The 26,167-nt window shown below is 39.4% G+C and overlaps 3 protein-coding genes across 5 annotated transcripts in view; 2 read left to right on the forward strand and 1 right to left on the reverse strand.

Moving 5' to 3' along the window:
* Window positions 1-1,424: 1,424 nt before the first annotated feature.
* Window positions 1,425-10,338, forward strand: slc1a5 (solute carrier family 1 member 5). The gene is made up of 8 exons (XM_055196010.2): window positions 1,425-2,283; window positions 6,997-7,039; window positions 7,125-7,187; window positions 7,279-7,445; window positions 7,549-7,782; window positions 7,966-8,160; window positions 8,247-8,381; window positions 8,472-10,338. Exons 1-8 carry the CDS (start codon window positions 1,754-1,756, stop codon window positions 8,659-8,661), a joined length of 1,557 nt encoding a protein of 518 aa, XP_055051985.2. The 5' UTR covers window positions 1,425-1,753; the 3' UTR covers window positions 8,662-10,338.
* A 2,478-nt stretch (window positions 10,339-12,816) lies between these two features.
* fkrp (fukutin related protein) lies at window positions 12,817-16,449 on the reverse strand. Its single transcript, XM_055196011.2, has 2 exons — window positions 16,269-16,449; window positions 12,817-15,882 (listed from the first exon to the last, which is right to left on the reverse strand). The coding sequence occupies exon 2, from the start codon at window positions 15,586-15,588 to the stop codon at window positions 13,966-13,968; it is 1,623 nt and encodes a 540-aa protein (XP_055051986.2). The 5' UTR covers window positions 15,589-15,882; window positions 16,269-16,449; the 3' UTR covers window positions 12,817-13,965.
* A 689-nt stretch (window positions 16,450-17,138) lies between these two features.
* strn4 (striatin, calmodulin binding protein 4) overlaps window positions 17,139-26,167 on the forward strand; it is a 32,264-nt gene continuing 23,235 nt past the window's right edge. For all 3 annotated transcript variants that reach the window (XR_012367850.1, XM_073863301.1, XM_055196012.2), the window contains exon 1: window positions 17,139-17,614. Coding sequence is in view for 2 of the 3 variants with exons in the window: in XM_073863301.1 (XP_073719402.1) it covers window positions 17,333-17,614 (282 nt within the window). In the remaining variant the exon portion in view is untranslated. The remainder of the gene's footprint in view (window positions 17,615-26,167) is intronic.

Raw genomic sequence — 26,167 nt, forward strand, 5'->3', positions numbered from 1 at the left:
TTGCCACTTTGTAGGTGTGAGCAAAAATGTGCCGTTTTTGGATGTGTCTTTTCAAATGCAAATGAGTTAATCTCTCCACTAAATGGCAGTGCTGTGGTTGGATAGTGCAGATTAAGGGGCGGTATTATCCACTTTTGACATCACAGGGGGCGCCAAATTTCAATGACCCATTGAAACCCTTTATAGGATTAGTCCCTTTTCTAAAAAAAAGTTATCAGTTTTAATGCAGTTTAAAATAGCAGTTTCAAAGGACTCTAAAATGAGGCATAAGGGTCTTATCCAGCAAAACGATTGTCATTTATGGCAGGAAAAATAAAAAATATGCACTTTTAAACTACAACTTCTCTTCTTCCTCCGGCTGTAAGACGCGCCAGCGCAACCTCACGTAATTGTGTAATGACGTGGAAAGGTCATGTGTTACATATATAAAACACACATTTGTGGACCATTTTAAACAAGAAACTGACACAAAGACATTAATTAGTATCATTCCACATACAACAACGTCGGAACGGTCCTCTTTCTCCACAGTTGTAAACACTGGGGCGTAGTTTTGATACTTCATCTGTGACCTCTTGACGTGATGACGTAATACGTGAGGTCACGCTGGAAAAAATCCTGGAATGTTTTCCTCAAAAAACATTATTTCTTCTTGACTGAACAAAGATAGACATCAACATTTTGGATGACAGGGTGGTGCGTAAATGATCTGGATTTTTTTTAAGAAAATGGACCAATCCTTTAAATAAAACAGTTGCGAATTCAATCCAAAAGAAATGTGATTTGTTGTCAGATATGACTAGCTTACCAGAATCCAGATGTAAGCTGCTTCAGCATTCCAGTTCAAAGGAAGCTTATTTCAAACATGTTGTTTCCGTATGTGTCAAAAACTCACACCCTAATATAAGGATAAACACTTCACACTAAACAATCCATTAAACAAACTAAACAATTATTAAAAAATAAAAGTGGAGCTTTATTATGCTATGTTGCCATTCAAAAGGTTCTTAGGTTGACAACTGTGCCATTTTTTTTTTTTTTTAATTACAATTCGAACTAATAACAAATACTGGGTTATTTTCAATCCCAACGTTAGGTCAAAAAGTGACAAACCCAGCCGTTGGGTTAAATTAACCCAGAACATTTGATCTAACAATGGATTAAAAACACAACATTTTGGGTTTATTCAACCCAGCACATGTTTTCCCATCTTTTTGACACAACACTAATTGAAAATATCCCAGCACGTAATTAATTAACTCATTAATTAATTAATAAAAAAATTTATGTCCTATATCAGTATTTCTGACCCAGGGGGATGGAGCCTAAGGGGGTTCAATAGACTTTCAAGGGGGGCACAAGATGACTTAAAACTATTTATAATAAGACAAAACAAGCTATTTCTTAGTGTGTGGTTATTTTTATAACAATTATTTCCAGTTATGACAAGCTCTTAAATATTTAATTGGGCAAAAATTGTGAGTGGGTGGATAATCAGGGGAGGCTTCAAGTCAAACAGGCTTAAATTCAGTGCCAGTCACCCTCGTTTGCATTAAAAACTCCGCCCACTCTTTTTACGTCGGCAACTCCTTCCACAAGGCTACTTAACAGCGCGTTTTTACACACAGCCATTTCCACGCTGCCGGCACAAAAGAGAACACGGATACCCAGCACAAACCAAAGATTTATAAAACTTTACAACACTGTAACCTCAGGAGTCCTTACGGACGGAAAACACTCATCTGATCGCGTAATGGCAGAAGCAGTGATCTCCATGGATGGAAAGACTCCCAACGGTGAAGCGCACCTGGACAACCCGACCAGGAAGCAGAAAGATCCGGAGACCACCGGGCAGAGGCTCAAACGTATCGCTATGGCCAATCTGCTGGTTATCCTGACAGTGGCAGCTGTCATTGTGGGGGTGTTCATCGGACTGGGCGTACGGAGCGCCGGGCTGAGCCGGACGCAGGTCATCTACTTCGGATTCCCGGGTGAATTGTTGATCCGTATGCTCAAAATGATCATCATTCCTCTGGTGGTCTGCAGTCTGGTGTCAGGGGCTGCCAGCATTGACCCTAAAGCCCTGGGTAAGCTGGGCGGCTGGGCAATGCTTTTCTTCCTGGTCACCACGCTGCTCGCCTCTGCCATCGGCGTTATTATGGCTTTAATCATCCAACCCGGGGCAACCAGTGATGGGAAGAGCATATCTAAACTAAACACACTGGACGATAGCGGTGTCCCTGAGGCCAAAGAAGTCATCGACTCATTTTTAGACTTGATAAGGTAAGTCGCCAACGTGATGTCATTGGGCGCGCAAAACTATCCATTGAACACGTGTTCACAATTACTTATTCATACGCTCGCAAACCCTTTAATGTATCAAGTTTCGTTTAAACCAACGAGTATTTATAACATAATGCTTTGGGAATGGTGTAAAATTGATAGTCTTAACTTTGTAGCCAAACAGGAATATTAAGATTATCAACAATGGGTAGATACGTTTGTTATTTTTTCCGTTAAAGTAGTTAAAAGGTGTCTGTAATCTATCTAAAAATATATGCGCTAGAGACAAAATAGTCAGGAGTGAAATTGCCATATGGTCCCATATTTAATGAAAATATGTATTTTTTTTATATTTTAAACTCGTACCATAGTAATAAAAGTACATTTATTTAGCAGCATTGTGTTTTTGTCCTGTTAACTTTATGGTTGGTAGTTGTTTAAACACCGGGTTCTGGGAAAACGCACGCGGAAAATGACGACACGAAAGCCGATGTGACGTTGACCCGCGCTTGCTGTAAACTGAGACTTCTGTTGCATCAGATGCGCGTGGCGTGTTGACGTAGATAATCCGCTCGGAAGAGGATGCAGTGCGTCCGCTTTACCGATGGATGGAAATGTGATTGATTCAGTTCATTTAAACAAAAAGAGTATCTCTTCTAGTCAGGAAGAAAGTTTCATGGGATGGGCTTTGGAATTTATCCCATTAAAAGCCATTAAATTCCACCAAAAGAACATTGTGTCCTCAAATACCCTCAAAACAAAAAACCATGAACAAAAACTATGACAGACAGATAGCAAACATCACATCAACTATTCTAGTCATTGTGAGCTTGCGAACGTAAATGTATAGAAATCTCATGGCATAAAACACAAAGCTTAAAATAATTTGCATGTAGTTCACCCAAAAAAATGTATATTCTGTCATCATTTTCTCACTCTCATTACGTTACAAACCTGTATATTTTATTACGTTTTGTTCTGATGAACACAAATGAAGATATTTTCAGGAATGTTTGTAACCAAATCGTTCATGTTGAACCCCATTCACATATATATATATTATAATAGGATAAAAGAATACGGTTTGGTTACAAAAATTCACCAAATTATCTTCCTCTGTGTTCATGAGAACAAAGACATTTATACAGGTTTGTAACAAAATGAGAGTAAGTAAATGATGAATTTTTATTTTTGGGTCAACTATCCCTTTAATGTTTTTGATGTAATTTATGACTAGTTCTCCAGGATACAGATCACTATTCAAAGGCAATAAAACGTCATTAGCGCACCTTTACTTGAAAGGCAAACGTAGACACTTTTTTTGTTACGTCTCCATGGGAAGTTTATGAGGCTGTATGTTATGAGGGCGGAGCACACGTGCACACTCATGCTGACATGCCTGCGTGCATGCTGCACAATAGATCTAGGGTTCATTAGGCAGCTAATGTTGTTTTGTCACCCGTCAAAGGGTCATCTCAATGGGTCATTCTTTATCTTCGTTACCATTAAAACCACAAAGACTGTTGTGGAGCCTTCTTATTTTAGCGGAGTTGTTTGTTTGTGCATGCTCTTCTGATGGACAATTGCTTGGACATTCTGCTATAATGAACTTTTTATGTGTAAAAAATCAGTTTGGGTTAACCATATGTTACTACAGGACACATTACCTTTTTGTAGATACAGTGTGTTTTTGTTTGAGATGGGATTAAGTCTTTTGGAGGAACTTTTACCGTAACCATTATTGTATGTCCACAAACCATATGTAAGATAAGACTTTAAAGAATGCTTTTCCGGGTGTGTGATGTGCCACGTCTGTCTAAACTCCAATGAAATACCTGCATTCCTGGTTAGACGTGTCTCGCTGTTAAGGCATAAGTTTTCCGGAAAATGAAAATTCCCTCGCCATTTACTTAGTTTTCCTCATGCTATCCCTTATGCATATGACTTCCTCCTTCAGATAAGCACAAACAAATAATTTTATATTAAAATTCTGTCATGTTTTCTTCTAAATAGGAGATCTAACTCCAACAAGTAGCTAATGATGTTTAAAAATTTGAAATGTTACGTTTGTGAGAGAACTTCATATTTTGAGCTTATGTAGTAAAACTGAAATGTAAACAAACACATCTGTGTGACAAATGTAAAAATGGCGGGGTGTCGTTTTTATTACTCTATTGATGGATGTGCTTTTAGGAGCTTTGACATGTTTACTCCCGTGAAAGTTAACATGGTATTTTAATATGCAATTATTTATGTTTAGCTTACAAACGGAAGTCATGTATATCTGGGATAATATGAGGATGCGTAAAATATAAGAGAAATGTATATGTTTTGGTGAACTATTTCTTTAAATGCCACGGTCATGGAGAACAGGAACTTCCAGTACGCCTCTCAAACTTACATGGAATGTAATGAGTCACAGAGTTTATAAATACTAACCAAATAACAACTGCTGGACCAAGATGATCCAGTGCACTGCAATTTCAATGCAGTTGTGACATCACCGTATGCGTCCTTTAACCAATTGTGATGAACTGGTTTTTCCAGTGCTTTTTAATAAGCATGTACCCCAGACACCCTTTTGGTGTGGTGTTAACATTGTTTAAAGCATTTTGGAATGATCTTGGGTGCAGCTATTTCCTTTCTAAATGTTCAGACGAAGGAAAATTTGAGGAGGGAAATGTATGCCCTTGGCATCTAGACAAGTTCTTGGCAGCAACCTGCTGGGACACTGCCTGTTGCAAAGGAGAGATCTGACCTGTCAGAAGATCCAGTCTCGTCTTGCTTTGCCGGTATAATCTTGTAATAACCGTCATCTCCATAGACTTTCTAGGCTTTGCTTTCAGTAGATGAAAGCATTTGAAAGGTTCTTGCGAGCAACAAATTCCAGATTTGATTTGATTGGTAGCTTATTTTTTTGGAAATGTCAAGCTCTGATGTCCTTGGTAGAAGGGAGCACATCAGGATTATCATTCCATTAGATTGGAGATTTCCTCTGTTTTATTAAAAGGATATAAAGGTCAGGGATGCTGGAATATTCCTATATACACATCTGTGCTTTTCATTAATCCATTCACCAGACAGGTCCTAGTGCCCGACCGTTCCTTGCAGGGGATATAGGGCAGGGCGAAGAGATGGGTGGCGCGGCCTTAAAACTGTATAACAATTTTGATACATAATCACCTCAATAACAACGTTAATGTAGTATTGTGCTCCCGTATAGCTTGGTGGCAGCGCAAAAGATCATGGGTTCAAACCCAGGGAACACACATACTGATAAAAATAAAACCTTGTAATGCACTGTAAGGGGCGGTTCACATTTCACTTTTTTTTGCGTGCTCAAAAACGTTATTTTTTGAATGTAGACAAGCGCAAGCGCATTTATCTCAAACGCACGCTCCTTTTTTTAAGGTGCCACAGTAAGTTAAAATACTTAAATTTTTATAATGCTGCATTGGAAAAAAGGAGGAAAGCGGTCTGGTCACGTTTTCTGCACGGTTTTAGATGCAAAATGTGAACCCCCCTAAAGCTAGATGTATAGTGCCGTTTTTACGCATATGCAAGGGTTCGTACACTGAACGCGCACTGCTGTATTTTTGTAAACGCATGTAATTTGTATGCGTAGTAGGTCGTGTATGCACATATAGGAGAATGTAGTAGCCCAGAAGGTTCGTTGTTTTTTGTGGCAATGCGCATGCGCCGAATGTCTATGTACACGTACAAGTCGAATAAACTATGCTTTGCAGGGTTGTGCGTTCGACTGTCTGCGTATGTTCGACTACTCCTGGCTTAAATCGCTTTGCATAAAAGTGCCAAATGCAGGGCTCGAAATTAACTTTTTTAGTAGGTTCTAGGTTGCACTGGTGCTTTCATATTAAAAAATTAGGAGCACCAGCAAAAATTTAGGAGCATCACAACTTGAGCAATCAAACTAAAATACAAAAAAAATCGATTAATTTTCATCAAAACATTATTTTTATTTTTGTCACAGCGCTGCATAACCAAGCTTTGTTTAAATTAAAAACTAACGTACAAATATTTTGAGGTTATTTATTTATTATTATTATTTAAGAAATAAAAGTCATTTAAAACCATTATTTTAATTATTTTAAAAGAAGATTTTGCTATAGAATAGTTAAAATATTTATGTCAATTTCATTACGTTTAACAGACGTTTATTTTTATGGGTTGTCGGTGTGTATTTGACGGTCGCATTTCTCAGTGAAACAATGAAATCTGCGTGAACTGACAGCAGCTCAGCCTCTGAATATGAACTTCATGTATTTGTGTGCTAAAAACACAAAACTGAGTCATTCGTGTAAAGTTAAATTGTTTGTTTAATTTTTCTGTAAAGAAATTAAAACAGGTCGCACCACAACAATCATTTGGACTCGCACAAATGCTTCGAAATATATACTGAGGTTGCACCAATTTAATTTCAGGAGCATATGTGACCAAAATGGTTGCAATTTTGAGCCCTGCAATTGCAAAAATGTAATTTATTTATACTCTCATTGTGCAAATTGTGGCAAAAATAATGCAAACAGCAAATAGTTTATCATGGCAGATATCATATCAAAAGTGTGCTTAATCTCACCATACTTGCATTAATGAAGGAATATAAGGCTAAATGAGTTATTTTATTGTTACCATGTCACATGTTTTAGAGTATAGTAGGTGCATTCATCCTTTTCCCTTTTGTTTATTTTTTAGAAACATCTTCCCATCTAACTTGGTCGCTGCTGCCTTTCAGTCAGTAAGTGTTGTTTGATATTTTAAGATTTGACTGAGTGTGGTGTATGTCAGACGTGATCGCTCATGACATTTCTTCTCCATCACAGTATACCACTGGGTACAAATTAGTGAAGAACGACACAAACTCAACCAACTTCTCTTTGGAAAAGGTTCAAATCCCAAATTTACTTTAGTTTACTTATTTTTTTTATTCTAGCAGTCTATAAATGCAGATGATTAATCAGTTGTCTCTGTTTATAGGTTCCAATTGGCACAGATGTGGACGGGATGAACATTTTGGGACTCATCGTGTTTGCCATGGTGTTCGGAGTGGCCCTGCGGAAACTCGGAGAGGAAGGAGAGATCCTGATTAAGTTCTTCAACTCTTTTAATGAGGCAACCATGGTGTTGGTGTCCTGGATCATGTGGTATGGAAATTCATATGCATCACATGCTGTCATTTTAGTTTTTTTGCGTTTCCATACCTCACAAGCCATTCTCATCTCCTCATTCTTCATTCTCATCATGAAGGTATGCACCACTGGGTATCATGTTCCTGGTTGCAGGAAAGATTGTGGAAATGGAGGATGTCGGCTTGCTGTTTGCCAGCCTGGGCAAGTACATCGCCTGCTGTGTGATCGGCCACGCCATCCACGGGTTGCTTGTTCTTCCGTTGATTTATTTCGTGATCACACGAAAGAATCCTTACACTTTCCTGCTGGGATTGCTTACGGCTCTGGCCACTGCATTCGGAACCTCCTCTAGGTAAATATAAGCAGTTTGTTAGTCGGTTCTGATCAAGAATCGTTTACCAAAATATGACGATTCAAAGTGTCAATTCTGTTACTGTCAAAGACTGGTCCAGTAGATTTGATTTCTTTACATGTTTAAAATAGTTTGATCATCTTATTTTATCTCATGTCATGGACCGTACGCTTTTCTGTTTAGTTCTGCCACGCTACCCCTCATGATGAAATGTGTGGAGGAGAACAATGGCGTCTCCAAACACATCAGCCGCTTCATCCTGCCCATCGGAGCCACCGTTAACATGGACGGAGCCGCCTGCTTCCAGTGCGTAGCTGCGGTCTTCATCGCTCAGCTTAATTCAGTCTCGCTGAACTTCGTCCAGGTCATCACCATCCTGTAAGTTCATTGGCCATTACACTGCTGTGACTGGTTGAAATGAATTTGTTCCCCATTTGTTTTTCAACATCTTCAACTTTTTGCAGAGTGACCGCCACAGCGTCCAGTGTGGGAGCTGCTGGTATCCCAGCCGGAGGAGTGCTGACACTCGCTATCATTTTGGAAGCAGTGGGACTTCCCACCAACGATCTGTCCCTCATCCTGGCTGTAGACTGGCTTGTGTGAGTAACTGATTCGGATGGTTTACATGAGTTTCTTGTTAATAACTAAGAAATTAAACGCTTTTGACACACATTTTTCTTATCATCTAGTGACCGCACCTGTACTGTGCTCAACGTTGAAGGGGATGCGTTCGGAGCAGGTCTCCTGCAGCATTTCGTGGATCGCACGGCCAGTAAAAACGAGGCGGAGCTTAAAAATGTGCAAGTGGAGGAAGAAAAGCCAGAAAGTTTTCCGCTGATGGGGAGAAGGGAAAACGGTGAAAAGGAATCGGTCATGTAAACTTGCACAGTATTTACACACAAACTTTCCTTGTCTGCTCGATCTCCCGCATCTACAGAAGAGGCCATGAGACTGATGCAGGACTAGATTAGGACAAGACTAAAACCTTTTGACCCTCCTCTATGTCCAATTCTTTTTAAAAGGAGTTTGCCAAAATGTGCAAAGAGTTGGATCTTGGAAAAATGCTTGAACGATTATTTATTAGATGCTGTTTTGTTCCTTCTTGTCACTCCTAAGCCGTTTTAAATCTTTTTTTTATTATCTCCAGGACTGCATAAACTCCTTTTTATTTAAAAGCCCTTATATTTATGATTGAAGTTATAGATTTTATAAGCTAATGCCCAAAGAGCTCCTTAAACAAACCAAAAACGTTTCCGGGTAGCGTGATGTATAATAAATACCTCGTTCACTTAAACCTCTGACTCCCTTTAAAACTCACAACCATACCTTCAGATCATTCGCTCCTCCTGTGTATTTGCATACAGATAGCAGATTTGTGTTGCACTCGAAGGTCACATGCATAAAGCAAGTGGAATAATAATAATATATGGGTCATGTGCAAAGTTTCAAGGCTGATGGATAAGCTTGTGGAAAGGTGAACGAGTACACCGTGCACTGGTCTGCGTGGTGATAAGCAACTGACTGCAATGCAAACAAAAATCCCAAATGATCCATTTTAAGAGAGATTAGTGCATGAAGTCTGGCTGGTATCGGGAGTCGGAGAGTCATGTTGTATATAAAGTATGATTTGGCAGAATTTTTTCCCCCATAACTGACTGGTTTTGCATACACCGAGTTTAAGTTTGTCTTAAGCGTTTAAGGTTTTAAAATGTGTGTTTAATGTTGGCTTAATGAATTCATGTGATAAAATCATACTGTTGCAAAGTTTGTTTTAATGAAAAATCAACTTATCTTTTGTTTCAATGAAGTATACAGCATTTTTCTTTTGGTTCTTGACTTTTTGTGTGTGTGTTTTATAGTAAGAGGAGCACAAATATGTCTTTTGAGGATAGTTCATTTTATAAGGAGAAAACTTGTAGAATATGTTCTGTGAACAACTTTTACTGGGTGACTGTTTAACCGGACTGGATTACTTATTCTACTTTTTGTACAGAAATGCTTTGTAAAAGTGTAATCTATAAACACCAGCTAAAGCAAAGTGTGGGCCACCGGGGTTAAGTTGCCAGTGTTTTTACTGTGTATGTTGACCAAATGTTTGTCACTTTTAAAAAAACACTGAGGAGAAGCCCGGTTTTATTCGTTCATAACAGATTGTCATGCGATCGAACAGTGAGTGGTTAAAACAGACCAAAGCTGAAAATAATTTTTTTCTTGATGATTTCCTGACATACTTGTACGAAGTTTGGTGCACTAATCAGAAGTCTCCTCACATTTCCATTTTATTAAGTTAGTTCTCAAGATGTATGGTATCAAATCACTCCTTAAGTAACATGTCTTTTAAATGTGTATAATAAGCCTGAAGTATGTAAAGTAAGGTTTATCATTCCAGGTGGCTCATGTGTAGCCGCCCCAGTGATGCGTATATGTGTGAAAGTTTTTGGGGTGATTGTGTCATAAGTAGTTGTGTAATGATGTCATCAATGGAGCCAAAGAACTTATAAGAGAACCATTGAATGTACTCCACACTGACTGCGAATAAAATTTGAGTACGGTAAATCAAGTTTGGTTTGGACTTATTCTTATGATGAAACGGAGTTTGTTCAAAGTTTATATACGTTTTTCAGGCACACCTGGATTTCACTTGGGACCTAAGGTGAGATATGTAAAATTATGTATGCCATACACTGTTAAAAAAAGCTTGTTTGAACTTGATCATTAAAGTAGTTGTCTTGTAAAAGTTTTCCACCGTCCTGAGGTTTAGTTAGTTAAATGGCACCTATAATGCAAAATCCACTTTTACAAGGTGTTTTGACATAAATGTGTGTTGGAGGTGTGTGAACACAACCACCTTTTCTTTTATAATCCTCATTAAACCAATGCAGTCTCATTAGTGAGCATGTTTACATGCACATAATAAGTGGATAACTATCTAAAATCTGCTTATTATAGAAAACTGTTTCGGGCGTTTACATGCAAATCAATAAACCGGCTATGCAGAAAACTGCGTTTACGTTGGATTTGGAGATTTGTCAGGTTTCTCACAGGCAGTGATGTCAACGCCAGTGTTGGGGAAAGTTACTTTTAAAAGTAATGCATTACAATATTAAGTTACTCCCAAAAAAGGAACTAATTGCGTTACTTAGTTACTTTTCATTTAAAGTAATGCTTGCATTACTTTTAAGTTACTTTTGCGTTACTTGGCTGAGGCTTGATCTCTTTCAGGCATTGCATGTGTTTTTATGATCGAAAAATGTCAAGCTCTGGCCTGCCATCTCCGTGTCTGACTCAAACTGTTACCACTCAGGCGCACAGAGTGCATAATTCTGTTAATATGTTCAGTTTAATTCAGTACATTATTATATTTTTAAATTGAATTAATTAAACTGAAAAGTAACTCACGTTACTTTTTTAAAAAAGAAACTCAAATATTAATGTGTACATTTATAACTAATGTGTTACTTTACTCATTACTTCAAAAAAGTAATATTATTATTACGTAATGCGCGTTATTAGTAATGCGTTACCCCCAACACTGGTCAACGCCTATATTACATATAGTCATTCAAAAAGCAGATGGGAAATTTGTCTTAAGCTATACTGTTGTATCTCTTCTCATGCCTGCAGAACCTATAAATGTAACATGAACTTTAATTTTTTCAGTTTCTCTGCCAACTGCCTTAGTCGAGCCGAGACTATGCGTTACTTTGCACTTGCTTCCGTGTGTGACATTTGTCTTTCACACATTAGGATTCATGCGCACAAAACTGCGAGAAAGCCGGTTAAGGTGTGCAATGCGAATTTGGGGTAATGAGCAAAAAACTACCTGTGCCGATCGGTTTTTGCTTATGACGTTTATGGGCTTTCCCCGATAAAAGAAAACCATTTTACAAGTTTACATGACCTCATGTTATCATTTTATTAACCATAATGTAAACGCACTCAATGTGACATCACACTGATAAAGCTCCGCCCACGGCAACTGACTGACAGTCCTGCATATCATAGTTTCTGGGTCTGGCGCTAGCACTTTTAGCACAGCTTAGCATAATCCATTGAATCTGATTAGACCATAAGCATCGCGCTAAAAAATAACCAAAGTTTTGATATTTTTCCTATTTAAAACTTGACTCTTCAGTAGTTACATCGTGTACTAAGACCGACGGAAAATCAGAAGTTGCGACTTTCTAGGCAGATATGGCCAGGAACCCTACTCTCATTCTGGCACAATAGTCAAGGACTTTGCTACCGCAACATGGCTGCAGCAGGCGTTGTGATACCACGCAGTGCCCGAAAATAGTCCACTGCTATTAAAAGTTACTAAGGGGACTATTATCGGCTGCTGTGTAATATCATTGCGCCTCCTGCAGTCATGTTACAATAGGAAAGTCCTTGATTTTTACATTAGAATGAGAGTATAGTTCCTAGCCATATAGGCCTAGAAAATCGCAACTTTTAATTTTTTATTGGTTTAGTACACGATGTAACTACAGAAGAGTCAAGTTTTAAATAGGAAAAATATCAAAACTTTGGTTGTTTTTTAGCGCGATGCTAACGGTCTGATCAGATTCAATGGATTATGCTAAGCTATGCTAAAAGTGGTACCGCCAGCCACGGAGATCAGCTGAATGGATTCCAAAACAGTAAAAATCAAATGTTTAACTCTAGGGGAACTGGAAAATTAGCATATTTTCAAAAAAAAAAGTGGAGTGTGCCTTTAAGGAATGTCAAATTCTAACTATTATCGCTTAAAGCTACATACCGTATGCCATCTGAAACTAAGTCAAACAGCACTTTTCATGTATTGTGCATTCAGGTAATATCTGTACTTTTAATGCATTAATTTTTCACAAAGCATTGAAAAAGTACTGAAATCTGAAGTGGTATAATAAGACTATATATATATATATATTTAATTTTGTATAATCTTATAATCACGAATTAATGTCTGTAAAGGTTTGCACCTCAGAAACCAGCATGTTTTAATATCAGCTTTTGTCTGAAACCTAACAAGCCTGAATGCGCCATCTCGTGGTCTATGTCAGATTTTACATTTATGCTTCTCCTTCCATCTTTTTACACGAACAGCAAATATAAACCTCAGCAGTGACACTGTGTGGTGGTTTATTTTCACATACTCGAAATACACAGAAATATTTAAAGACAAAACAGCAAGTGAATACAGAAATAATTTTTTGTGTTTGTTTATGCTGCTGGATTGTTATTTTTGAATGTTTGCTGACCAAATGACTCAAGCCCGACTCTCTATTTATATTCCTAATGAACTGTATCATGCATAAACACAATTGATGTGAAACAAATAAACATTCAAACAAAACAATAAACTTTCAAAAGTTGCCACAAACTGAAGTAGATAGGCCTACTCAAGACTGATTCCAGTCCCCAAAACATACCGAATATACAAGGATATTATAAAGACAGACAAAGTATATTTACAAAACAGTGCTTAAAGTATTCAGTCAAAATAACCAATACAAAACTATTTTGTGCAAGTATTATTAATAAAGTGAATAAGTGCATAAAAGGTAGCTTATTTTTAAAAGTAGCGGTTCCTAAGCATATAATTTCAGAAAAAACAAACATTTCTACCTCTTTCAACATCACATTAAATCTACATTAACAGACATAAACAAATAATAAAGTTTATTTAAATAAAGTTAGGTAGAGAATGGTCATGTTATCCAACCAATCAGTGCAAAGAGGTCTCTATATATAGCCGTCCCTCACTTATGTCCCAACAGTTTTGCAGCATCTGTCCTCCACCTCATTGCTTCACTCTCGGCTGGTACCCATTCAAGTTATGGAAGGGAAGCTAAAATTCCAAGCTCGGAGTGCTCCTCTCGGATAGCATGCCAAATATTTGGCAAACAGCACCATTTTTTGATGACACGTTAATGCCAGTGTAACCTTTTATGTCTCTAACAACTTTAATATGGTATAATGTCAATCTTTATTTAAAAAAACTGCAGTGTGTTAAATATTTGTTATTTAAAGAACATCAGATTTTATTAATATTTTACATACATTTAGTAACAACTTTCTTTACAAACACACACAATAAATAAACCTGGCATAAAATACTGACATTCAAGTATGTGTTAAATCTAACAGTGATAGTCTATGGAAGGATTTCATTCAAGTCCAAAAACCAAACATTATTGCCTGCTACGATCCTGTTGTGCGACTCCTGTCTAGCTTTTTCTTGCCAGGGTTGGGATACTGAGGGTTCTCAATAACCCCCTCCCCAAACTTGAGCTCCAAAAAGGCACGGTGGTTGTTAGGACCATAAGCGCTGATGCCGGCGAACTGCATCGGCACCAGCGGTTGCAAGAAATGCTCTGGAAACTCAACATCTTGTTTGTGCTCAGTCCAGGTGTCCTTGGTCATAACTCCGTTGCGAGGGTAGAACGGCCACAAATCCACATGCAGGTGGTTAGCTTCACTGTACTGCACACGGTAGAAGTCGCCCTCCACCGCTCGCTCCCATACGTACCCGTTGGCATCCACCAGCGATCCGGAGTCCAAATTTTTCAGGTAGTCGCAATTCGGAATATCTTCCAGGTAGATGCCCAAGTCCACGTCGTAGTCCCAGGGGATTATGTCTTGGTGCCGGGCGGCACCGAGCAAAGAGCCACCTTCCAGCCAATAACGCACACCAGAGCTCTCCAGGATGTTGATCACATATTTAGTGGTCTCTCTGAGGGCGCGCAAGCAACAAGGTGGAGTCCAGCGCTCCAAATAAAGATACTCTGGCGTGTCGTCTCGCACAGTACCAAAGCATCGTGGTGTCTCCTTGCTGCAACCAAACCACTGATCTCGTCCATCTGGCAACACCACGCGTTTAATACCAAAGCTGCGCATGAGGTGACTGGTGGCATCTTTCAGCCGACTGTCAGCTTTCCACTGGTTATGTGCTGAGCTGAACAGCGGACGGTGACCAGCAGAGAACGAAGGTCCTTCTAACAGCTTGACTTTCCAGCCTCGCAGAGACGTCTGTACAAACAAGGAAAACATCAGGGGGCGCCCCAAAGGAACCGAAAGATTAAAGAGGTCCTCTGTACGAATAAGCACCACAGCGTCTCCCTGCAGGGCTGTGCAAACGCTACCGCTGCTCCCCGAAGCTGCAGGAGTGTAGGTTGCGGTCCATTCCCGCAGATTAACCCGCAGGTGCAGGCACTGCACCGCCGAGCGGGTCAGCACGGGGGCGGCGACCAGTCGCACCGGCCCGCCACCCTCACCTTCGAGCTCCCTGATGAGCCGTTCCACTTGTCGGCCATGATCGAGCTCAACACCATCTGGAACCAACAAAGCGAACTCAGTCTGAACGTTAAACTCAGGCCGGTGAGTTTGCGGAGGCTGGTCAGGACTCGGGGACAACACCAGGAGGCGTGCTCCCTCTGGAAGTGCCAAAGGAGGGTACGGTGCAGTATCAGCCACAGCCAAGAAGGGCAACTCTGGTCTCTGTCGCAGAAAGGAACGGGCCACATCGGGAACGTAGTTCTCAAAGTCTTCAAACTCCCGAACAAGGACTGTCACACGGGGAGCTCGCATGTTGCCCTCGATGCTTCCCACTTTAACGCCTCCAACCAAACCTCCACCCACCAGGCTACTCATTGCTCCCAGACCTGACACAGGCAATGAAGCTTTCTTCAAGCCCTTCCCCTGCTCTCGACGTTTCTCCATTATCTGCTGCTGGGTTCGTGACACATAATATAAAATGAACAAGTTCAGAACTATCGCTCCAGTTATTAGAGCCTGACAAAAGGTGATGCGCATTATGGCTCTCATGTGTAAAGTATTAAGATACCAAAAGTGATAGACAGGACCTCAAAGAGAGAGAGAGGGGAACACTGAACATCAGAGTTTCCCAAAAATCCAAAATGTTACCATTCTGGTCAGGCCAGGAATAAATAAAGGTGGATATCGGATGGGAAGTGGATACTGTGAGGATGTGGCATCATCTCGAACCAGATCAGTTGCCTTTCTGCGCATCAACTGATTCCATCCAGGATAAAAGCATGAGAGACAGATTTCATATCTGATCCGGTTTCTTGGTCTTGTTCACCATAGTCAATGAAAATACTGAAACAAGAGAAAACAAAAAGTCAAAAATCAGTTTGCATAACTCAGGTCATGTTTGCATTTAAATGCCTATTTAAAAGTGAGGCCAAAAATGACCTAGAAACGCATGGAGACTTTCACTGCATCTGTCCCAATTTGAGATGAGCTCCTGATAACCTACATTCATTTATTTAAAAACTCTCATCAGACCAGTTTAGTCATTTCCTCTAAATATAGAGCATGCAGGCAAAGCCAAAAATATCCGTCAAGGATCATGCGAGTAGTGAGAGAGCAATTTATAATAATAAGCCTTGCAAACCATACACATATTTACATTGATCCGCTGCCTGCGGCTCTTACGCATATTCACTACGCAAATCGACATAAATAACCAATGTGAAACTAACATTTTACGATTGATTCAACGTTTTCCTCATCAGCGGATTGTTACACATTATTCCTGCTGTTCTTCCCCATGCTTAAATTCGGATATGAGCACAGGAAGCTTGAGAACAGATCACAATCTTGCAGGAAGCTCCAGCTACTGGCTCGCCTGTATCAATCCCATAAAATCGTAAGGTAGAATGGCAAACACCGTAGTACTGCTATCTTAAAGTGGGCGGGGCTTAGCGCGGGCAACGCTGTTTTTGAACGTAAGGTACAATTGTTTAAAACATTTTTTTTTTTTGATATTTGCAGAATATAATATATTATATTTTATTATATTATTTTATTGCAAATAAAAAAATAAGTACAAATAAAAAAATAAGTACACACAAAAAGTGGTTACTTAACAAAACATTACTCAATAACTGTGCAATACAACACAAAAAGTGAAATAAGCAGATTTACGTTAAAAAAAAAATATATAAAAAGATATTTAAATTCAAAGACAAAAAAACAAGCAAAAACCTAGTATATTTGTTATATCGAGTATATTTGTGTGCAATATTTGGCCACACGTGTCATGTGTTACATGTTACTTTCCTCATCGCTGATGAAGATAGCCCAATAACAACGTTTATTGTTTCTCGATACGCGATTATTGAAATTAATTTCCTTTAGGGTCACTCGAGGTTTATGGCCATCCTTACTTTAGTAAAATAATATTTGAAACGGAAAAACAATAAAATAATTATAGAATGTGTAATACAAATTATTTAAATGTGACAGACCCGTCTTGAGATTTGAATGAGACTTTATACGAAATTAGTTTTTCTGAGCCGCACTGCGCCACCTTGCGGAAGAAGACGTTGTATCCTACAGGAAACAGAATGAGGAATTAGCGTTTACGGCCATTCGTGTTGGACTGGGCCATTTTTGGCACCCCTCTGTGTGTGAGAGAGAGTACTCGCCTATCAAGAAGGAAAACGGGAGAGAGCTTCTGTGGTGACCGAGTAACGGGGTGGTTGTTATTTTTTTTTAGATTATCGCTGTTTTTTCCACCTCCGGCGACAGCTCCAACGCTCTGATGGAGGCGGAAAGATCCGGCGGGGTGGCGAGCGGAACGAATCAAAGCCCCGCAGGAAGCGGAGCGGGGCGCAATCCGAACGGGCCGAAGACTCTGCTAGGTCCCGCTCCCACCGCATCTGCATCCGCGGTCGGGGCGATGGCTGGATCGTCCCAGCCGCGAGACCCGCAGGACGGGGACGCGGGCCTCTCGCTACCCGGGATCTTACATTTCATCCAATTCGAATGGAGCCGCTTCCAGTCCGAGAAATATCGCTGGGAGGCCGAAAGAGACGAGCTGAGGGTAACTTGCTTTCTTTAATGGCTCTTGTTTTGGTCTCTTCCAGACGAATTCCTTAAGGAAGATCACATTTGAGAGATTAGACGCAAGATACGTCAAGATCTCTCGATAGCGTGTTTTTGTTGCTCTAGGAAAGGTGTTTGTGAGTTTTATTGGGTATAAACATCTTTTTAGATATTGCTCATTGAAATAGCAGTGCTCATAACAGTCTGAAATAGTGTGTCCTTTTGTTGAATGTCCCACTCCCTGCCCACACCAAGAGCAAACAGTGATTTAAATGGGAGTGAGAAATAGGTACGTTTCAATATTGACTGAAACATTAAATATATATTATGACCACAGAATATGTTTAAATGTAACCAGTAACTCAATTGTCTTTTACATTTGTACAGTGATTTTTTTCATTCCCTCGCATTTAAGGCAGAATTACGTAGGCAATTTACTTATGTATTTATTTCTTTTTTACGAAATATCGCTTTAAATTGACACTGTGACGTCACCACTACTGCGTTTGTAAAGCGGGCGCCTCTGTCAAAGTAATGACGAAATGACGCTACCACTGGGGTAGGAAACCAATTGTGTTTTTTAAACCTAAGGATTTGTGTGTCTGTGGCACATTTTACCTCATTTTTGGTTACTACTGGAGTCATACTAGTCCTACGTAGACATTTAATTTAATCTGAATTACATACACGTCATTTTATATGAAGCATGGACATATTAAATCAAGTAGGAAAGCTTCTACATCAAGAACAAGTTAAAGAGGCAAAACAGTTTCAACCCAGGATTAGGGATTTGCCCTCAATACATTTGCTTATGTCTTTTTGAGTCTGGACTCCAATCCCACAGTTAACATCAGATCATGGTCTGGGAAAAGCTATTCAATGAAGTGACCCCATTCACATAGCCCCTGTGTATTACATAAGAAATTGCCAGTGTGCTCTATAAAAGGATCGGCCCTGTGGCTGTCATAGACGACTTGTGTCTGAACTTCTGCCAGGTCTCTTCTGGACATGCTTGTGGAAATGTACACAGGCTTCAAGGGACCAACTGCTATGTTTCCATGTGGCACACACACATTTAAACATTGTTTTTGTCTTGGCCTGTTATAAAGATGATATGGGTCAGTTGTCAGTATCTTGCTTCTTTCCCCATTATTGGGATGTTTTTATTTAGGACGTCTGCGGTGTTGTGCGGGTGTGAATCTGGTTTACAGAGAAACACAGGCTATGTTTACATGACAACAATGTAGTGAAAAACGGAAACATTTTTGAAAAAAAAAATCATGTACACATGACAATGCAGTCAAGGGGGCTTACACTTGGTATTAAGATGTGTTTTCATCGATCGGATCACAAGTGGACGAGAGAGACCCATCACGTTTACACCTGGTATTTAAAAGCGTCTCTTTTTTTGTCGAGACGGTGGCCAAGTCTCTCCGCTGTCATTTAAACGCAAGCGGGAGTAATGATGAGTTTATATGGATGCAAACTATTATTATGTCGGAGTCCGCTGCTTGTGTTTAAGTAAACATGCTGCACAGTGTTTTGTACATGTATGTTAGAGCTTTCTCTGAATTTTCAGTGTAGTTGATGAAATAGGATCGCGCAACTTTCACACGCTTGCAAAATGAAACTGTGGAGATCAGCCGCTTTAGTTTTATCAGTGAAGGGGCTAAAAATAGCGCTGTTCACCGTGTGTTTGCGCCAGAAGTCAGAAAAGACGTAAAACATTGTGTTTAGTACCTCAGATTAGATAAATGGGCGGAGAGAAGGCGTTTGCGTGTGGCTGTTTGAACACATTCAACCACATGTGCGTTTACACTACAAAAGCAATCCGATCGAAAGGGTTGAAAGTGGATCGAAAGTGGACGAGCTCAAAACATTTTGAACACTGTTTACACCTGGCATTAACGTCGTCCACTTGTGATCCGATCGATGAAAACGCATGTTAATGCCAAGTGTAAACAGCCTCAAGAAGAAAGCAATTACAGGGATCCACGAAGACAACATATACCTTGTTTACACTGTCAGTCCCAATCCGATTTTGATGCATATCTGATTGAAATCCAATCACATGTAGAACATATGATTGGCCAAAACCCACACGAATCCGTTTTTTTCTTATCCGTTTCAGGCTACATTAGGGGTGTGATGGTTATTATATAACTGTGAGACCGACTGTTGTAGTTGAACGCCGTCATTAGAACTATAACCACCAAAACCTTGTTATTAAAATATATATTTTAAAACATTTATTATCATAGAGAATGTTTAAATACTGATTAAAAACAATTGTTAACAGTCTGTGTTATTAATGGTCTACGTCGTTTCCAACTGTATTTGATTTTTTGGAAAACAGCATAAGTGAGATGTGCAGATGACTCATGAACATAGAGAATATATCAGGTCAATTGACCGTTCGCAAAGACCCGACCGCCTTATTTACTGTCGCTATGTCCGACAAGCTATGCCGCTCTCAAGCCCCATCATGTTCTCACGCAGTTAAAAATACATCGCGGAGCAGAGAGGACACTGACAACGCGCTGACACACCGGACAGACCAGATTACTTTTTGGTTACTTTTGATATTAAACATATTAAACAAAGTCTCACCTTTCAAATCATCTCTTCCTTCTAGTTAATTTATAGCATCAAATAAACATAAATGATCATAAGGAATGTTGTTTTAACAGCGGAAAGGCGTTCGTACACTCCGCTTTTCAAGTTCAAATCCTTCAATGTTAATCTACTAACTCCCCTGACTGCTTTGGATGGCGAAGAAGTATGATTGGTCAGATCATCTGTCAATCAAGCTCCCTGCGAAGGCTCAATTGTTTCAAACGACGGGTTAGAGGGAGATGCTTCCTAGTCTAAAGAAGCGGGCCGTTGGGTGATAGTGGTGAAAGCACATTCACTGCAAGTTGTCTTGCTGTTAATTTTAAATAAACGTAGAGCAACTAGCTATCCAGTGTCTGCACGTTTGTCAGTTGTCCTATAACAGACGAACGTCGCAACATTTGGGCGTGCTACTGCCGATATGCCGATGGTTTCAAATTCATCAAAAATCGGCCGATAAATATCGGTGGCCGATACATCGGTGCATCACTAATGTTAAGTATAACAAAAACATTCATGTAGGTTGCCGTTGTTGTTTGGCTATAGTCGTGAATGCCTATAGACTGATGTATGCCTATACGCCTTATTCAGCCTGTCGACATGTTGATTCCAAAACGAGGGATAGACGTCCACGGGACACAAATTAAACCTATTTTTTTGTACTGGGATGTTGGTCATTCAGCCAACAAAACACAGAAAATACATTATTTTATAAATTTCCACAGGACAAGGAACCTCGGAAATCATGGATTGTTAAAGGACAAGTTGGGTATTTTACACTTAAAGCCCTGTTTTCAGATTGTTTATGATGAAATGGTTTTGGAATGGTTTTGACTGAAATTTGGACATATGATGATGTCCCGAGAATTTTCGGGTGTTTGTTCTATCACCTCCCACCTCCACAACCGGTGCACAGGTGCACTGGAACAATCCTTCCCAAAATGCATTAAACTTTCGTTTACAAAGACGCGAAACCCACCGAGCGGCCAGGGGTGTTCACTGATATGCTCTCACAAAAATCGCTGCAAAAGATGCTTTCCAACAGGTGTTTTAGCATTCGTTGTAAACTTGTGGACCTATTTTTCCAAACGCCTCACACCCGTATATTCTTCCGTTGATAGCTTGAATAATAGACACTCCAGCCCAGTTGGTGGCGATAATCCGCCTTTGCCAATTGCAAGAATAGAAACAAAGTTCCCGGTGTGGAGTAATAGGGACTTTAAGCAACAGCCTCTGCTGGAACAGCAACGGCATTCTGGCGTTGTTTTGCGCATGCGCAAATTTATCTGCTACTTTGCGACGTTCTACTGTAACGGTCTACTACGGGAGAACAGCTGATTTGCCGTAGTCGCTACAACGTGAGAGATTGTGTAAATAAATGTTATGTTTTATGGCATATGACATTGTAATTGCATCAGTTTATGAGTGTACCACAAGTCTTTTATATAATATGTGTTAAAATGTTTTAAATTTAAGCTAATTTTAAAGATTTTTAAGTATTCATTGTTTTCAAGTATTGCTTAAATCTAGGTTTTTAGACTTATTTACATCATACAATAGTAAAAACTCCTCTTCTGACAAAGGATTGTCATTTAATGCCAAAACCAACCCTTCTCTTGCTTTTTTAAATGACATTTTTTAGTTTCTCAATAAACGAATTAATGCAGCGTTGCGCTGTCATGTTTACGGTTGCTTAGTGATTTTTACGTTCCTGGCTACGGTGGTGTGACAGCATACTTCCGGTCGCCGTAGCCGTTCCATTCCCAGCTGTTGCTTTTCGCGTCGGTTTAGGGTTAGATTACGCAAAATTAAACAGTGTATGCGAAATTAAACAGTTGTCACCTGGCGTTGGGGTTAGAGTTAGGTTTGGGTAGGGATGTCATTATGTAAATCTAACCCTAAACCGACGTGAAAATGGTAAGAAAATAGGAAAGAGAATGCAACGGACGTAATAGTATTGAAGTCCCCAGTTCGTCAAAAAATGACGCGAAAGGTATACCCTCCGCGTAACATATTGACGCACGGTCAGGTGCGTCAAATATTGACGCCATGGGGTGAGGATGGGTTGGAGTTTCACGTCTTTGTAAACGAAAGTTTAATGCATTTTAGGAAGGATTGTTCCAGTGCACCTATACAGCCATTATAGAGGTGGGAGGTGATACAACAAACACCCGAAAATTCTCGGGCCTGCATCATATGTCCAAATTTCAGTCAAAACCGTTCTATTTCATCATAAACAATCTGAAAACAGGGCTTTAAGTGTAAAATACCGAACTTGTCCTTTAAAATAAGAAGGGACATATGACCTAATTTTGAGATTAGAGCAGCAAAATGCAGCGCACGCTCTGGACATCTATCCCTCACAGCCTCGTTTTTGAATCAACATGGCGGCTGGCTGAATAAGGCGTATAGACTGAGTTAATACATGCGAATGATGTCACCATTATTACATATTCATGGTTGTGTAGTTTATATGGAGACGACAAGGCTTTGTTATAACTTTTGAAACCTCTTCATCAAAAGTTTGCGTTTTCAGGACCCCGAAATGCCGTTGTCATGTTTGCAGTTTAAACGTTGTAGTGTAAACAGCCCCTGTTGGCCAAGCTGGCCTGATCTTTATGTTGGTCTTTTAGTGTGGTTTTAAATTAAAATGTGTGAGTGACAGTTGTGCTGTATTGTTAATATAGTCATTGCTCAGAGATGTTGTTCAGCATGGCTGACACCGCCGTCGGGGTATGAATGTGTGATTGAATGCGAGGCAACTTGTAAAGCTCTTTGGATGGCCATAGGTCTGTTAAAAGTGCTATATAAATGCAGTCCATTTACAATGCACAACAGATAACTGAAAATATCATGGACACCTTCATAAAACTAAAACTTGCGTTAACAAATGTGTTAAGTACTTGAAAATATGGTACCCTGCCTGTAAAATCCAGGCTAAATTCTTATATCTGATGAGATAGGAGGAGCATCAAAGTTTGATTTGATTTGCACAGGCGGGGTCACATAAAGTATATTCTTGGATTATATGGTGCTGTTGTAAAACATTGTAGTGAACTGAACAGGTGTTGGGCCATAGCCTTAACTTAATAGTGTGTTTATTACCGTACTTGAATGCAGGACTGACCAATCAGCATCCATAACTGCAACTCCGTTTTAACTGGCTGTCTTTAGTAATATTGTCACATTGAAGATTCTTATGGCGTTTGCATTCAGAAAAGCTCATAAATATGTTTAAGTGCTTTTCTTTATATGAGAAAGGCATTGGTTAAATAACATGCCAGCTCGCCTCTGCCAACTCCCTCAATATCAATATAGACATACAGCGTGTCATCCTGTTGGTGCTTTAAAAAGCATCTGTGTGAATGTCACACAGAATATTACCATGTAATTATTACATTATAATCAGCACATTTCATTTTATGTTGCATTTTGAATAATTTAGCTAATTTTAAATCATAATTGGTAGTAATAAAATCACTTTACAGCCTTGAGTATTTTTTTGTGGGGGGGGGGGGTACCTTATTGTCATGAAAATAGCAATTTGTGAATATGATATTTAACATTTGCATATTAATATGATATAAAAGTACTTTTAAAAGAAGAGTTATGTATGCTCTTAAAAAGGCTCGTCCCAGAAAAAGTATGGTGCTGAACTTGTTGGCATGAGTCTCTAAGGGGTAGTAATGGAGAGAGAACGAAATTGTATCTGCCCTTGACCCATGCTTTCACCCGCAGGAAGTCACAAGAGGGATGCTTTACCGAATAACTGTGTTAATGTGATAGGGGCGGTACTTTCTAAGCCATTAACACCTGTTTACCTCAGCACAGAACTTCCTCTGCTTTTTGTGATACCAGAACTCCCATTTTGTTTTAACAAAGGCTACATTTCTGTAAGCAACTTCGGTATGCTTATTTTGTCTGTATAGAGTTAAAAGGATGCCCTTATTTAAGTTATAAGGATACAATTATTGAACCCTAAGTGTTAAACTTTGGTAAGTAGTTTGTTCTGCTCATCCAACACAGACGGTGTGTGACTTCTTGAAAAGGTGTGCTATTCATTTCAAAAAAAGATGTGATGATACATGTACAGTTTTTACCTGAATGGTAAAGTAGGTGATGGATTTGGGTGATCGATTCAATCTATATCTAAAGACTACATTGTAGAGATTTGTGTCTGTTTTGACTTTAATCTGGGGGCAACATATAGTAACAACCACTTATCAATTAGGGATGGGCACAAGAACTTGAGTAATTGGATGTGGCATGACTGGCATCAACGATTGATCACGAAAACCATAATTGTGTGGGTTTATTTATTTCATTTTTGTGGTTATGGTGGCATTTGGAGGTGTGATTTTGGTTAGTTTTACCATAGTAGAGTAGGGCCATAGTAAAGACTGGGAATGTTTTGACGTCGTGTTGTGCTGCGCAGACCAAATGCCGTATGCAATCGGTACCGCGATTCAAAAGCAAATAGAAGTCCGCTGATAAAGCGCACCCACTCTCATTAGACATGCTTTTTTGATTCTGTTAGCAATGTGATGTCACACTGCTAAAGCCTCGCCCATGGCTGCTGACGGACAGTCTTGTATTATTATAGTTTCTGCTTATTAATAGAAAATAAATTGTGATGATTATGACGATTAATTTCCTGTTTTCTTTGACATTTAATTCTCATAGATTTTTTGTTTATTCATGAAATCATTTTCACACATTGTTGTGATTATTTAAATGACATTTTTTGCAAGGTTTACCTGGCAGTAAATGTTAATACACACAACACACATTTAAAAGTAATTATATAATTAATATATATTTCAAAAACTGAAAAAAAACTTAATTTGGAATTGCTGTTTTGGAATTTTGGTATGTTTTACCTGGCAATTCATACTGCTTATCAAAGTTTTGCAGCAGTTCTTTAAATGCTGTTTTTCCACTGTATTAAATGGCTTTGCAATGTATCGCGTTACACTCTCACTCAAGAAGTGCCATTTGATACAGTTTCGTTTATACAGGTGCTGCAGCTCCCCCTTGTGTTTTTTAGAGAAATATGCAATCATTGCGGTGATCTGAAATATCGCGATTGTTTGACCTCATCGTGATGGAGACGAGTATTTAATCATTGTGACAGCCCTACTGTTATGGTTATGGTGCGCAATGCATCCACAATGGGAGCTAAAATTTCTTGCCTTTCTTTCTTTCTTTCTTTCTTTCTTTACATACATAACTTTAAGTCTTGCATTTTGTGCAGATAGATGCACGTTGTATAATATTTGTATGTTGTAACAAGGCTAATTATTTCATGTAGAGTGCGTCATAAAAGAAAGTGCTTTAGTTTGCTGTGTTTATTAAAGGAATAGTCTACTCATTTTCAATATTGAAGTGTGTTTTGCCTTAACTGGGAACTGTTGAATCGTCCCTCTGTCTTCTGTGTGTGTGCACGTGGGCGCTGGACCGCGCTGCGACGCTACGATAGCATTTAGCTTAGCCCCATTCATTCAATGCTGCCATTTAGAGATAAAGTTAGAAGTGACCAAACACATCAACGTTTTTTCTATTTAAGACGAGTAGTTATACGAGCAAGTTTGGTGGTACAAAATAAAACGTAGCGCTTTTCTAAGCGGATTTAAAAGAGGAACTATATTTTATGGCGTAATAGCACTTTTGGGAGTACTTTGACTCGCCTGAAAAGTCCGCTCCCCTTCTCACTCTCATAATGGGAGAGGGAGGGTGTTACTGCGCCGAGTCGAAGTACTCCCAAAAGTGCTATCACGCCATAAAACATAGCCACTCTCCCAAATCCGCTTAGAAAAGCGCTACGTTTCACCCTGTACCACCAAACCTGCTCGTACAACCACTCGTCCCAAATAGGAAAAACGCTGATGTGTTTGGTCACCTCCAAATCCATCTCCAAATGGTACCATTGAACGAATGG

This window comes from Misgurnus anguillicaudatus, chromosome 24 (genome assembly GCF_027580225.2).
Source record: "Misgurnus anguillicaudatus chromosome 24, ASM2758022v2, whole genome shotgun sequence".
Taxonomy (NCBI): Eukaryota; Metazoa; Chordata; class Actinopteri; order Cypriniformes; family Cobitidae; genus Misgurnus; species Misgurnus anguillicaudatus.